A 14,961-nucleotide genomic window follows, 5' to 3' on the forward strand; every position below is an offset into this window, starting at 1 on the left:
GGAGCAAAATATACCATGCCTTATACTGGTCTATTTTAATTATATATATAGCTCAACTAGACTTTATGGCCTTCTGAAGTCCAACTTGTACAGCTACCCACATGTAGGCCGGATTTCTTCTGGTTCAGCGACTTCTTGCATCATTAAGCGAAGTTATTCAATACATTTTACTATTTCTACACTGATTCGTTGAATCAGCATAGAAGCGCCCTTACTCGAAAGCAAACAACACTTGCAAAAAATGGTTAATTTAAACCCCGTGAACTTGTCATATGTAGCAATCTTTTCTAAGAATTGAATATTAAATATATATATATATATTAATATTTTTTAAACCTTTTTTTTCTTATTAAAAAGAGATTACAACTGATAAGAGCTACCTAAATGATCGCTTTTATCATTTACTGCCTCTTGGATTAGAGGTGGTGGATAATTAAAGAAGTAAAAATTGATTTCTAACTAATGAGACAGTCTAGCCAAGAAGTTTGCATATAAATTGGACTCTCTCTGTATGAGATTAATAGATAAGCTCCAATTCTTATGGTATAAAAGTCTAACATCCTCAATGATATCTTTAAAGGAATGTAACTCATTACATCCCTGGTAACAAGCCAAATAGCTTCCAAACAATCACAATGTATATCAACCATGCATAAACCTTTGTCCTAGCACCACTAGAGCCCCATGTTGATAGCAAGGAATTTCACAATCACAGGCGGCACATTAATCAATTTATTGATGAATCCACTTAGCCAAGAGTTGTTCACATCCCATAAAGCCCCTCCGTAACCACTACTACCATTTGATAGAACTGAACCATCCACCTCAAGCTTTACGGCTCCTTCTCTCCTAACCACTTGAGGTGAAGTTCGCTTAATCTTGTTGGACAGGAATGGAGCACTATTCATAAGATCCTTTTTCAAACTTAATATATATGTAAGTACCTACTGATAAGTGGGGATTTTACTAAAATTGATATATTTTCCCTGCTCTTTTATTTGTTCATTAACGTGTAAATTGATAAAAATTTGGATATAATACCTTATTTAATGATTTTTAGGCATTTTCAGGAAAAAGGACCAAAAATAACATATAAAAAAGCCAAAAAATGTAAAGTACCAACTCAAAAGCTAAGTAAAGAAGAGAAGCTCTCCGCGCACGGATGTAACTTAGCACAAAGAAATCATTGCTTAGAGGTACGTCCGAGCACGAATACGGCATGAAGAAAATATGACTACACTCAAACATCTTAAAGCTCGACGTTCACCCGTGCACGGAGGAGGTCACGAAAATGGCCCTTGTGTAATTTGACCATGCACGAACATGGATGAACACAGCATGATCGCACTTGGACTTGAGAGCATATACATAGCATACACTAATTTAAGATCCATATGTGAGTTAAACTAAATCTTATCAAATCAAACAAGATAGGATGAAAATTAAACGCCAAATTAGAATGGAAAAGTTATTAATAAACCCCTCTCAAAATTCTAAGAGAACTAAAGTGTATATCTAAAATTGAGAAGGCAATTGAAAAGTATAAATCAAGATTTGAGAGGTGCTTTTGACGACTGGGGAGACAATTGAACAATTTTTGAGTAGATATTGTGAAGTTTTCCTATTCTTGCTCTATGCTTTTTAATCTTTATGTTGAATTTGAATTATTTTGCATACTTAGAGTCATAAGTGGCTAGTTTGCTATTATCCTTAGGGATTTTAAAATCCTTTAATGCTTTGTGGGTAGATTTCTTTTTGATTATTATTTTTGATAGATGTTTTAATACTTAATATGATTTGTTTTATTCTCATACTATTGGATGGCCAACTTTAGTATGTATTTAGATCTTGAAACTCATCTTTGACAAAAGGAAATATCAATTACATCACTTATTAAGCAACTAGGATTAGAATTAATATCATTTGCACTTGAGATATACATGTGCTCAAGAGTTTTGGATAATCTTTTAAGGCTTGTATATAATTGAATTATGACTTATTTGAAACATCATAGTATAGTTAAATCACGGGTTTTGTAATTGACTGATACATAATTTAATTTAAAACATTGATCTTAAATCTTAATTAAAACGTGATAATTGTAAGAAATTGAATTGCAAGGTATGAATGGGAATTGGAATTTGTTATATACTCTTTAATTGTTTATCTTACTTTAGATATATTCTTTTATTTTATTTTATTTTATTCTTATTTTTAATTTAATAAAAACTTCACTCTTTCATTGAATAATTTAACCAAAGCAAAAACAACTTCGTTTGTGCCCATGCCTTTTAATTAATTCCTTATAAGACAACATTAATTCATTACATTACGTTAGATTCGTATATTTGCAGTGTGCTTAAGAATTTGTGCGTATCACCTACATCTAGTTCATATAAATATATGTATGATGCAATAAGCATGTTTCAAACAATTAAGTCTTTTTTTTAGGGGTAGAGGAAGAATGACGTTTAAAAACCTTGTAGTCTGTAGATGATAAATTAGTTTATTTTTGAAGATATTAAATTATTGAAATTTTAATAAAAGAAACAGACCATCTTCCTTGGAAACCTCGTCAAGGTGATTCGTATTGTTGAATGCAAAGGAAGCACTCAAACAGGTTATGCGGGCTCACTTTCCAATTTCCACCGCCTTAATCATCATTCATCACCTCTCAATCTCATTATGGGCATTCTATGCCTGTCATTTTCCACGAAACAAAACTTCATTTTGATTGGACATCTTCAAAATTATTTTACTATTTCACGTGCTTTCTCCCATGCCTTTTTTTGTTTAAATAAACGCACCGACAAATTATTTTCTCTAGAGTACGTAAAGGCAAGCAGGCAACTGATACAATACAAGCCAAAACAATTGAAATTTTGTAGTATATTTTAGTGGAGCAAGGGAAGAATAGGGGAGAGGGATTAGGAGAGATGCCAAACCCAATATTAAATCCTCAATTGCATACCTATGCAGCAAAAGTTCTCATCACTCACTTCAAACTTGACGTGGTCTCCTATCCGAGTTTATTCTCTAGATTCATCAATATATATATATATATATATATTATTATAAAATTGAAAGCATTACTGGGTTGTGTTTTTTATATTATTAGTTCTGATTTATGTTAGTTCTGATTTATGTTAAATCATTTAAGTTGGCGCCCCTTACAAATGTAGGAGGATTATTCTAATTATGTTTGTGTGTTACAAAGAACCATCCACATAAAAATAGCTTTTTCTTTTAGAAATGTAATACCGGGTAACGGGTTATTTGAAACGGATCGTGCGTCATATTTGATCCACTCCACCGCTTTGTCGTGGATTTTTCAGTCCCGTTCCGTGCACTGCAATGAGCGCCGGTCCACATATAAGCCATTGCAGGGTCGGAGATTTCCATTCTCGGCGTCACCAACAATGGAAGCACTAGGTCTTCCCGCAGTTGGTCTTTTCAATCGTTGCTCCTGTTTTCACAAGCCCAATGTCATCAAGATGGTACCAAGTACCCCTAATTTTGGCTGCCATTGGGGTCTTTCTTCCATCAAACTTAAACCTTCTTCTACAACTAGAACTTACTATTCGGTATTCCATTCTTCCTTCTATTTTTTAAGTTAGATTGTTGAATCGGAAAACTAAGCTGGATATCAAGTGCTCCGATATTTTCTGTTGCTTTTGGTTTCCTGGGCAACTTATACAGATAGAGAGAAGAGTGAATTCCAGGACGTGACATTTATTTTTCATTTGCAGAAGAGCTTCATTCGAGTACAAGCTGATGGTGAAGACTATGAATTGAAGCAAATGAGGGACATGGCTGCTGCTAGAAAGAGATGGGAAACTCTGGTATTTCACATCACTGCTTTTAGTTGTCAAGGCTAACTTTGAAGCAAGCAGATTTTTAAAGATTCTAAGAGCTATTGAATTTATCGTCATCTGATGATGATTTATTCTTGCAAGTGACTTGAACCATTCATCAATTGGTGGCAATCGCCACTTTCTACTAGGGCCGCTGGCTTAACGCGCATTGTTCGAGATTTTTCAATGACTTAAATTTGATAAGTGATGACCAAGTGTTTGAGGCTATATTAATAGAAGGGCCCTACTTTTATATAATCCATCATCCCCCTCCCTCTTTCCTGATGCTTGTATGATTTCAAGTATTTCAGGTGCTATGCTAGGTCCATGCTCTGTTCATAATTAATTAGCAGAGTGATTCACCTTGATTTAAATATATTAATCCTTTGTTAATGATCTCAATATGCGTAAAATCACACCATGAACTTAATTAGTAAGTGGATCATAGAATTTTGAGCAAGGTGTGCTCATTTTTTGCAGCTTAGGGAAGGAAAAGTTAAAGTTCTTACACCAAGGGAAGCTGGTTATGCGGTTCAGCTTTCCAACAAACCCTTACTCGATGTCCGTCCCTCTAATGAACACAAGAAGGTTGGTTGTTTCTCTTTTAACTTGACCATTTATTTCTTTCACCATAGCCTATTCATATATAGCACACGTCAATTTAAACCTCTACTAGTATAAGTAGAGAGAAAATAAAAGGGCAAAAGGAGCCTAATTTGACATTTTAAACCCGCATTTTTTAACCCTTTTCTTTTTCCAATTCATGGCACGTCATGAATTGTAAAGTCTATTTTCAAGACGTGTATTGGAAATTATATCCCATCATAAGATCCAGAAACAGTGAGAAACAGAATTCCTACAATGTGCATAAAATTAAGATTTAAGAGCTAAGGAAAATACTTAAGCATATATCATAGATAATATTATCAGTACTCCTTTCATTTCAATTCTTTTGTTTTAGGTTTTATACATATATTAAAAAACCATTAATTAATGTAAAGTATTATTCAACATGGACTAGGATACCCTTGTTTAATGCTAGCGTTTAGAGAGATAAAGTGACACAACTGTCAAATACCAAGCATTGGAATTCTAAACCAACAATAGTTTTAAAACAAGATGGTAATAAATATATAAGTAATAAATAGAATTGAAACAAAGGTAGTAATAAATATATAAGTAATTAATTATTGAAATGATCCCTACTCGTAAATAGCATCCCTATTTTCTGTCTTTACAAGAGGCGTAGACAATATTAATTACAATACAACAAAGCTATAGCATCTGTGTTTCAAAAAATTATTGTCAAATCAACTCATCATGTGTGCTTATTGGCTTCTAGAGAAAAAAAAATCATGAAACTAGATTCTTAACGATCAGGTTATATGGATTTGTGGTGGATTGGACTGTGCAACTTGGATGATGGTTGATTTTTTCATACCTTTCTAAATCATAAAATTGTGTTATTCAGAAATATTCCCTTACATTGCACAAATTTATATGCTTCACAGCTGATTCAGGTCCTCTTCCAATCCAAACATTGACTCATATTTTTGTCTTGCAATTTTCTTGTTTTTTGATAGCTATGTCATGAAATGCCAATTCCTGGTGTGAATAACTAATCTGATAGTTTTGTTTATATCTCTGTATCTTGTCACTTTGTGGGAACAAGCTGCAGAGTGTAATGTATGATGTGATCTTTTCTTTATCATGTTCTTTTTGACTGTTTTGAAGGCATGGGTCAAAGGTTCAACCTGGATTCCAATATTCGATGTTGATAGTAACCTGGATGCTGGAACACTTGCAAAAAAAGTTACAAATTTTGTGATGGGTATTAGACAATACTTGTTGGCTTTCTTGTGCCTCCATACTGTTGGAATGCATTCTAGATATATGCTATAGATCTCAACATGTCAGTAAAAATCAATTGAATTCGACTTAATGTTGTGCTTTGCAGGAGGATGGTGGAGTGGCATGCCCACGCTTTCTTATGACAGGTGTGTCCTGAGCTGTCATTATACTTCTAATTCATTTCTATGTATGTTGAATTGTTTATGCATTGCTTTTGTTCTTTAACAGCCAGTTCTTAGCAAAAGTTGACCAGAAGTTCCCAAAGGATGCAGACTTAATTGTTGCATGCCAGAAGGGACTGAGGTGAGCTTTATAAATTTAAGTGGCCAACTGTCTGTTCAATGCAAACTCTCTGGTAATTTATTGTGACTGAGCTACTAATTTGGACTGTACAAATTTTCTGTTTCTTTGCAATGCATTTGGTACTTCCTATGAACTCTTGTCAGTTATTAAACCATTTGAATCGGTCAACTCAGTTATGGTAGATGTAACAATTTTATGATCAAGTCACTTGCGTCAAACAGGCAACACAGTTGCTAAATGGCCTAGGTGCCGTGATGGCACTACATAACCTTACTAAACCTAAGGTTGAGGATTCTACCCTTGCCATGGCATGGGTGTGTGAGTTTGTGCGTGTGCGTGATATTTGTAATTGTTCCTAGTCAAAATAATAAAATAAAATAAAGACAATACAGTTATTGCCTTGTCATGAGCCTCCGTTTTTGGGCAGGTCTTTAGCTGCTTGTGAAATACTGTACAATGCGGGCTACACAAATCTATTTTGGGTTCAAGGAGGTCTTGAGGCTGCTGAAGAAGAGGCATGTTTTGCAAGTTTAGTTTTATAGAATTTGTCTTTCGATCTGCTATAACGAGATGTGAAATACAGGGCTTATTTGGTGAGGTTTCTGTTTTTCGTTTTCTGTGGAGCAGGATCTTATTGTAGAGGGCCCTTTGCCTCTTAAATTTGCTGGAATTGGTGGCGTTTCAGAGTTCCTTGGGTCCGTAACTATCTAATCTTATATTTGCCTTTGTCTTCTGATAAATGTATTATAAAATAGTTGATTAAGTTTATTCATCCATGTCTTTCTTGAGATTTTACTTTTAGATGAAACATATGTTCTAAACTTTTCAAATACAGACTATTAAAATTAACAAATTTTTATTATAAATTTTTGCTAGATCAGAAATTCAGAACATTGAATATCTTGTAGAGTGGTTGCTTGAGCAATTTGTGCTGAAAACATTTGTTCAAAATTATTGTTTAAAAACATCCTGTGTTTTTTTCATATCAATGGCAATATAATACTTGTAACTTTCATCTCAACAAGCTTTAAGGTGATTCCCTAATCTGGTCAGATATACCATTTTCAGAATTTTTTTTATTTTGCTTCACGTGCATTTAGTATTGACAATTGCACTGTTTTATTGCATTTTGACATGGTATGAAAATCACCTATTAATTGAGATGATATAGGAATCTTTTATTATATATTACTATATTCTCAAGAAGGATGATAGATGATCCCGTCAATGGCCATGCTTAGTAGTTTGATCCGAGATGATGATGCGAGAGTGTATAGCAAAATCTCGTGGACATGCATGATTCTTCTTTTTTATATTGGTTGAAGGTTTAGCTCTCAAAAGGAGATTCTATAATCTTGACAGTTAGAGCATTGTTTCAAAATGTTTTTGTTCCTGTTTTATCTGGAAATTGAAATTTTGACTTCAAATAATATTTCTAGTTGGACTGAGCAACAGAGAGCTGCTGCAGCCAAGGAAGGTTGGGGTTACAGATTAGTCTTTTCTGCACGCTTGGTAATTTATCCATTTATTTTCTGTTTTTGGGATTATTACTTAACGAATTAACTTTTTGTGTCTGTTGTTATTCATGTAAGTTTTTGGTTGGATCTCCTATGTCCTCGAAATCTGAACATTCACAAGTTTGATCGCTTCTGGCCCAGGTTGGACTCATTCTTCTTGCTGATGCCTTATTTATTGGTGCTCAGCAAGCTGCTCGCTATCTTCAAGATATTAGAAGCCATTGAGATTAAATGGCTGCTTTGAGCATGTTGATTGACCCTTCCAGGAGAAAATCTCTTGGTTATGGATGACCATGTAGAGACAAAAGGCTGAAGAACTCAATTTTGAATGCTTAACTTGGCAAAAGCCTTAACGGTCAAATAAGATTCACAAGTAGGTGTTTTGTAAGAATAGTCAGGCTGTGATTTCGTCTTCGTCTTCGTTTTTGTTTCTTTTTTCTTTTTAAATCAGCTGTGAGATCTTCCCTTTTTAGTTCCAAGTCACTTTTGGATTGTAATTGTAATCTGTCTGTTTTCAGGTTTAGGATTTTAGGTTGGCCACTTGCTTGTATATTCCTGTCAGAAAATTTTTGAATAAATCTTCATTGCACAATATTAAATAGTGAGGTCATTTCATTATTACTGGCTCTGGCCGTAGTCTTGTGGCAGCTACTTTCACATTTGATTTTATTGAAATCCCGTGCCTTCCAGCCCCTCCTCGATGTTCTTTTAAGGTTAAATCTATTATTATTATTTTTCCTTAAAAATGTTTTTCACCTTCCCAAATTAACAAACAATGATTAAGAAGTTATTCTTAATAAATAATAATGATGGATATATATATCTCGTCTATTGAGCAAGAAAAGTTTTTTTTTTTTTTTTTTTGCTGCCTTAGCCGAACGCCGTCACAGCATTACGAAATTTGACTTGTTCAAAATCGAAATGTCTACATTCTTCAATCGATATATTACAAAGGCGACTGATTTGCCCCTTATCCGTTTATGAAAAAGACTTACACTGCAAGGTACGAGTGTTGTTGTAAGAATCTCTACATTCCGGCCTCACAAAATATCTTGTTCTAGTATCTACTTGTGGGAACCACTAGGACAGAAGATAGCAGAGCTCAATCTTCATGGAAAGTGTCGTTTAGCAACGACATAGAGATGATCCCTCCTGTGCATTGAGATGCCAAAAACTTCAGTGAGGTCCAAATCTTTGGCTGAAATTCCAGGAGGAAGCTCCCAATCAAAACTATGAAGCAGCTGAGCCAGAGCAAGCTCAATGATTGCAGTGGCAAATGTAATAGCAGGGCAGCCTCTTCTACCAGCCCCAAATGGTATTAGCTCAAAATCTTGCCCTTTGAAGTCAATATCACTCCCTAAAAATTTCTCCGGTTTGAATCTTTCAGGATCTTCCCAACTTTCTTTATCTCTTCCTATGGCCCACGCATTGACATAAACTCTTGTTCTGGCAGGAATTTTGTACCCATCTATGACAACATCTTCTATGGATTCTCTTGGCACTAGTACTGGAACAGGAGAATGGAATCTAAATATCTCTTTGATGATCGCTTTCATGTAATGCAGGTGAGGCAAATCGCTCTCCAACACTATCCTTCTTTCTCCCAGAACTCCTCTCACCTCATTTTGAGCTTTTTCCATAGCCCATGGGTTCATCACCAGCTCTGTCATTGCCCAGTCAAGGGTTATGAAGGTTGTATCAGTTCCTGCAGCAAACATATCCTGCAGTAACAGACATGATTAGAAAGAAAGGACAAAACTTTTTAAGCATAGTTCATTAGAAAACTTGATGGTAAGCTTCATTTACCAGGATGATTGCTTTGATATTATCAGTAGTTAGAGGCATCTCATCTGAGTCATTCCTCTGTACCTCCAGTAGAACATCCACAAGGTCTTTATCATGGTCCTCTATTTCGTTGGAACTGGAATGTTCTTTGAGGATCTGATCAAACAGTTGGTCAAATCTTCGGAAAGTGTCCTTGAGTCTTGACTTCATCCCTGTCAAGCTGTGCATGAACTCCAATGAAGGAAAGAACTCACCAATACTGAATCCTCCGAGCAGAACCTGGTACTCCTCAAGCATCTTCTGAAACCCATGGCGATGATAATCTCCACCTTTTGAGAAGTCCCTTCCAAACACAGTCCTGCAAAGGACATCATTTGCATACAACCCCAGCAACTTAGTCAGATCCAAAGTACCAGGAGAAGACTCTGCAATCCGAGAAACCAGACGAGCAACTTCTTCTTCCCTGACAGAACGGTATGTCTCTACTCTCTTAGCACTCAGAAGCTCGAGTATGCAAATTTTTCTGATATTTCTCCAGTATGGACCATAGGGGGAGAAGACAATATTGGTGCAATTATAGAACAGATGTTTTGCTGCAAATAGTTGTGGTCGGCTTGCTAGGGCAAGATCATGGGTTTTCATCACTTCCTTGGCAAGTCTGGCTGAAGAAACAACAACAGTTGGGATCTCACCGAGTTGAAGGTAGATTAAGGGTCCATGTTTTGCAGCAAGGCGTTGCAGAGATAGATGAGGCATGGTGCCGAGTTGGTGGAGGTTGCCGATGATGGGTATGGCAGGTGGACCAGGAGGAAGATGTGATCTCTGTTTTCTGGACTTGTGTTGCATCAGAAGAAGCTTTATCAGTACAAGAAGGAAGATGAACGCAACGAGCGAGAGAGGTTGACAGCCTCCCCTCAGCCATGGAGAAACAGCCATTTGATGATGGAGCTTTACAACATGGATGATATTGAACTGCAAATTTTGACACACGCAGGCTGTGGGTTATTAAATATCTCTCGAGGTCTCAGGAAGAATAGTAAAAAGATAGCAGAAATGGGAGAAAATTGCTATCTATGAACTTAAAATTGTATAATTCACAAATGGAAAGCTATATAATACTCTTGAAATTTGATGTTCTCGAAAATTGTGTCAATTATTAGATGATTTTCCATTAAATTACCATATTACCATGTTTCGACATTTGAAAAATGGGCAAGCAAGTTGAAATGATTTGTTGGAAGCAAGCAAGCAGGATTAGAGGGCATGAAAGAAAGTTGAGGTGACGCCAAAAGAGGTGGCCTGGTCCGATTGTCTTATACCGAGGAGAACGCATGAGGTGGCCGATATTCTCTCAAGATGGGTCCCAATTGGAAGAGGAGGAAAGTATCTTTTGGGGAATTGGCACTTAGGGATCAGATTCAGATACACAGAGTGATGCAAATCTTCTCGTGATGGAAGCAGAAAAATACAATGATAAACCAATGAATATTCATGATCCAGTTGGTCTGTGAATTACAAATTTGAAGCAACACGTGAACTCCTTGTACAACCAAAGAAACAGTGCCGGTCCTCTACCATCACAATGGTTGAATTTGTGGTGTCCCAAGTGAGACCTTGTTAGCTGATTACATCACTTGAAAATGTGCTCAGTGATATGTATCGTCCTTGAAAAAATTATGGATTTAAATCCTCTAAAATTCAAATTTAAATTTTGTGAAGTTTTTTTCCTATAAATATTTTTTATTTTATTATTTTTTATAAATAATAAAATTTTCTGTTTCCTTCTTAAAAATATGAATTTCACATAAATTTACCATTCACAACTTTGGAGATTAAACCCTAAAATCATGATTACGCTATTTTGCCAGAAAAAATGGACACACGGGGACGCTACGTAGTGTGATCCTTTTCTCGATTTTTGTCTAGTGAAAAAGATTGAGAGACTTGCCTTATAAATCTTGTGTAAGCAAAATTTCATATTAATGTCAATATATATAATAATATATAATAAAATTATACATATAGTTGTGTTACTCATAGATAATTAATACTTTAATTAATTCTTTAGTTCTTTCCACTCTAAAACTAGCATGAACCCCGTGCAATTCATGGCAATCAAGAATCAAGAATTAAATATATAGAATTAAAATTGAAGTTTTAATTTAAACAATTGTTATATTTCATAGTGACATACTTCACTTTTATTTATTAAATTTAAAAATAATATACGTGAGATATGGAATGAAGCATTCCTCCATTTTTTCCCTCTTTCCCTTTCTCCACTAAATTATTTAATCATTCTTCCCCTAACTTCATCCATATTCAAAGCCCAAGTTATTAGTCTTTGTGAAGTGGAATCAACACGCATGAATGAATCTATGAAAAGGTTGTACTATTAATTGAGTAGGTGGTGTGTATCTCAATTGCGGTCATGATTGTCATGATGAAAATATAATAGGGAGAGTTTTAGCACAGGATCAGCAATATGACATAATAATAAATAAGAGCTATTAAAATATAAAATTTCAGTTTAGTCAAGAAGACTAAAATGAAATTAATTTAAATGATGAAATAATTAAAATAGCCCCTGTTTAAACATTAAAAAATAAAAATAAGATTTATATGTAGTGTTGGGGAATTAATAATTAAAATTGAGAAATTAACATGTAATAATGCCTAATTTATTACAATGACTTAACTATAAAATCACTGATTATCATTGTAAGTAGGAATTATATCCTAGTTACCTTACAATGGTAAAAAAAAAAAAAACAAATTTAGTTAAGTAAAACTATCCACATTAGAAAAGAAAAGACTCGATTTCTAGGTTTACTATGGTTATTTGGAATAAATATAAAATCTATAATAAAACAATGCAAATACACAGGTTATTGGAATCCCAAGATGTCAACTCAAACCAATACATAACAAATACCTGAACAAACATAAATCAAGGTTGCAAGTTTTTGGAAGCATGAGATACTAATTTATTCAAAAACTTAGTTTAAAAGAGGGATTAAAAATGACATATTTCAATCATAGGACTGTTTAGTACTGCTTATGGATATCATACCATGCTATGACTTCCTCTATGTTGTGTTTCGCGGTGCAAGCACCTTATGCAACAGCACATTACACAAGCACCAAGACAATGTGGTGTTGTCACCTAAACAGCTTCTAACAGTGAATATCCATCACATCCCGAAGTAACATTCGTCATCCAAAAGAGAGGATTTAGGCAACTCTTAAAAAGTAAAACAGCAAATCAGATGTTAACATTGGTTTCACCTTTTTAAAATGTAATAATTCACAATATTGGACATTCAGTCACACACAATTATACCATTTTCACATTTAAACCACCAACATATCAATACCAACCAAGTTCCAATAACACAAACCACAACCTAAAACAAGCTTAAAGGACTTAGAACAACTTGTAACAATACATCACAGCAATATATCCAACACAATTTACATTTCCAAATTCTCAACCCCTTAATCATCAAAAGTAAAGGGGGAGATATCCAATATAGTAATTCCTAGCACAAATAATTATGGTTCACAAAACAATTAATAGCATACTTGTACCAGGCCCTTAATGACAATCATAGTTCATACAACAAGCTTAGGATACTAAATACAACTAGTCAGATAACAATAATATGTAGTGATGCAAGTAATACAAAATGAATATCTTAAGTTAGCAATGAAATCATCATCATTATATTACACATAAAGAAATAAATAGAGAATGAGTCTATAAAGTAGGAATTTATAATTCCTAAGTCTCATATCTCTTTTCCTTACTAGAGATAGTGCTTGCAAATAGTTAAATAGGGGTGAATACAATTATTCAGTAAGTAAGAAAAGCTCTAAATCATGCACATACAAGTCAAATTAATAAAGGCATGCAAGGTAGACAATTAATATCAAAGCATAAAGTACCATCGAATGCATGAACATCAACTCGTTATATCCTCCATATACTACCAACTGAATCTGTAGGCTAACAATTAAATAGGACTGAGTCAGTATGATTAAACCAGCTCAAGCTCTCCAATCATGAGGAGACACCTGATTAAAGATGCCTCATTTAATCTCAAACTACAAGTTCTCCCAATTCTCAAATCTATTGAGGTGTCGAATGCCGAACACCATACTCAATCCAAGGTAATATAAAAGGGTAACAAATCTTGACACCTACGCTTACACCCAGTCTAGGGTGAAATTCAACAAGACCTAACTAGTGAAACCAAACACCAAAACCACCCATGGTATTGGTTATATAGTTTCACATGGGAAATAATCTACTCCTCTTAAGGCATCCTCTTGCTCAACTTATGATCATGCAACCATGTACCAGATAATCACCAGACATTTCTACAACTCATAGCATAATGCAATAATCCAAACATACATATAACAATATACTTAACCATCACAAACATGTAAATAATAATTCACCATTTATAGTAAAAATTAGTCAACAATATATGGTATTTTTAGCATCATAAGCTACGAAGATAAATCATGCAATCTTAGCATATATTTTTCTAAAATAATATACAAGTTTATAATTTTATAAAATCGCATTAATCATGTTTGCAAAGTAACTAAACCAATCTAATAGGCAATAGTATAAGTTAGAGATCCCCTGGTTACCTCAAACCTTTAAGCAAATCAAAGGTTATCCCAATATAACTTGCTTCTCGAGTAAAATCAAGCTTAAACAACACACCACAAGATTAATCTACAATCCATAACAATAAATATCACTAAATAATCAACAAACATAACACTTCCAACTCGTAATTATCCACTTTAAAATGGTAATAATTCTAACCACAAGTGTAACTTCAATTTTAAAGAGCTCATTAGCTTTCACTTACTTCATTTAGCTCTGAACAAATAAATAACAATAATTATAACAACCTATAGCTCAAATTCTCCATAAAAAACCTAAGGGTTTGCCTAAAATGGAATAATTCAAATTTTAAACTCAACCTAATCAAAATCAATGTTCCAGGAGAAGATCCAACCTATAACAACCTTATTTAACTCCAATAATTTATCCAACAACAACCAAAGTTCAAAAATTTTTATAGGGTTTGAATTTGAGGAAGAACATGAAAACCTTATTTTAAAATCTAGCTGATCAATGGTACCAATATTACCCACTTCTTCGCTTTATAAGAGAAGTTGTGGGATTGAACCCAAGCGGGGTGTGCAATATGCTATGTCCCTTAGAATTTTGATCATGGGGGATGCTTTAGGATGGCTGTACTACCAGCGTACCCTATCCTGAGTAAACTAGGCTCGAGAGGGTCCCATTCTCCGCCCCTCCAAGGACCTCTAAGGGATAAACTTTGAGAAGAGAGAGGGGCGAACACAACATAAAGGGACCAATGGTAACTACAAAGAGACAAATGTAATTAGTACATGAAAACAAAAAAAATATTACCAAACTAAATATATGTATAAATGAATATAAAAAACTTGCCCTTCAAGAATTAGGGCTGATAACATGGTAATTTTATTTCTGAAATAGTATTGCCCACATTTCTCATCTTATCATTGATATTGTGAGCTGGTGTTGAAGAAGCTAGACATAAAAATTTAAATTGATCTTTTTGAAATCCAGTGCAGAT

At 34.4% G+C, this 14,961-nt stretch overlaps 2 protein-coding genes across 3 annotated transcripts; one reads left to right on the forward strand and one right to left on the reverse strand.

Annotated features, from left to right (window-relative positions):
• Positions 1-3,229: 3,229 nt before the first annotated feature.
• On the forward strand, positions 3,230-8,153 carry LOC129308170 (rhodanese-like domain-containing protein 11, chloroplastic). Of its 2 annotated transcripts, XM_054949210.1 has the most exons (10): positions 3,235-3,584; positions 3,750-3,842; positions 4,335-4,442; positions 5,589-5,685; positions 5,812-5,851; positions 5,934-6,008; positions 6,436-6,523; positions 6,636-6,703; positions 7,448-7,520; positions 7,667-8,153. In XM_054949210.1, the coding sequence occupies exons 1-10, from the start codon at positions 3,420-3,422 to the stop codon at positions 7,748-7,750; spliced, it is 891 nt and encodes a 296-aa protein (XP_054805185.1). In that variant the 5' UTR covers positions 3,235-3,419; the 3' UTR covers positions 7,751-8,153. The 2 variants fall into 2 exon arrangements, with proteins under 2 accessions (XP_054805186.1, XP_054805185.1); XM_054949211.1 differs by lacking the exon at positions 5,934-6,008 and having other exon boundaries at positions 3,230-3,584.
• A 264-nt stretch (positions 8,154-8,417) lies between these two features.
• LOC129309492 (cytochrome P450 71AP13-like) lies at positions 8,418-10,593 on the reverse strand. Its single transcript, XM_054951089.1, has 2 exons — positions 9,332-10,593; positions 8,418-9,246 (listed from the first exon to the last, which is right to left on the reverse strand). The coding sequence occupies exons 1-2, from the start codon at positions 10,244-10,246 to the stop codon at positions 8,635-8,637; spliced, it is 1,527 nt and encodes a 508-aa protein (XP_054807064.1). The 5' UTR covers positions 10,247-10,593; the 3' UTR covers positions 8,418-8,634.
• Positions 10,594-14,961: the final 4,368 nt, after the last annotated feature.

Source organism: Prosopis cineraria, unplaced genomic scaffold (assembly GCF_029017545.1).
Source record: "Prosopis cineraria cultivar Desert tree isolate PC_DT_omini unplaced genomic scaffold, ASM2901754v1 PC4, whole genome shotgun sequence".
Classification (NCBI taxonomy): Eukaryota; Viridiplantae; Streptophyta; class Magnoliopsida; order Fabales; family Fabaceae; genus Prosopis; species Prosopis cineraria.

Excerpts from the sequence above, each read along its gene's own strand:
- LOC129308170 (XM_054949210.1), top strand. The coding sequence starts at position 3,420 with ATGGAAGCACTAGGTCTTCCCGCAGTTGGTCTTTTCAATCGTTGCTCC. Across the intron at positions 6,524-6,635 it reads TTGAGGCTGCTGAAGAAGAG|GATCTTATTGTAGAGGGCCC; the intron begins GCATGTTTTGCA and ends TCTGTGGAGCAG. Across the intron at positions 7,521-7,666 it reads TAGTCTTTTCTGCACGCTTG|GTTGGACTCATTCTTCTTGC; the intron begins GTAATTTATCCA and ends CTTCTGGCCCAG.
- LOC129309492 (XM_054951089.1), bottom strand. The coding sequence starts at position 10,246 with ATGGCTGTTTCTCCATGGCTGAGGGGAGGCTGTCAACCTCTCTCGCTC. Across the intron at positions 9,247-9,331 it reads ATATCAAAGCAATCATCCTG|GATATGTTTGCTGCAGGAAC; the intron begins GTAAATGAAGCT and ends CTGTTACTGCAG.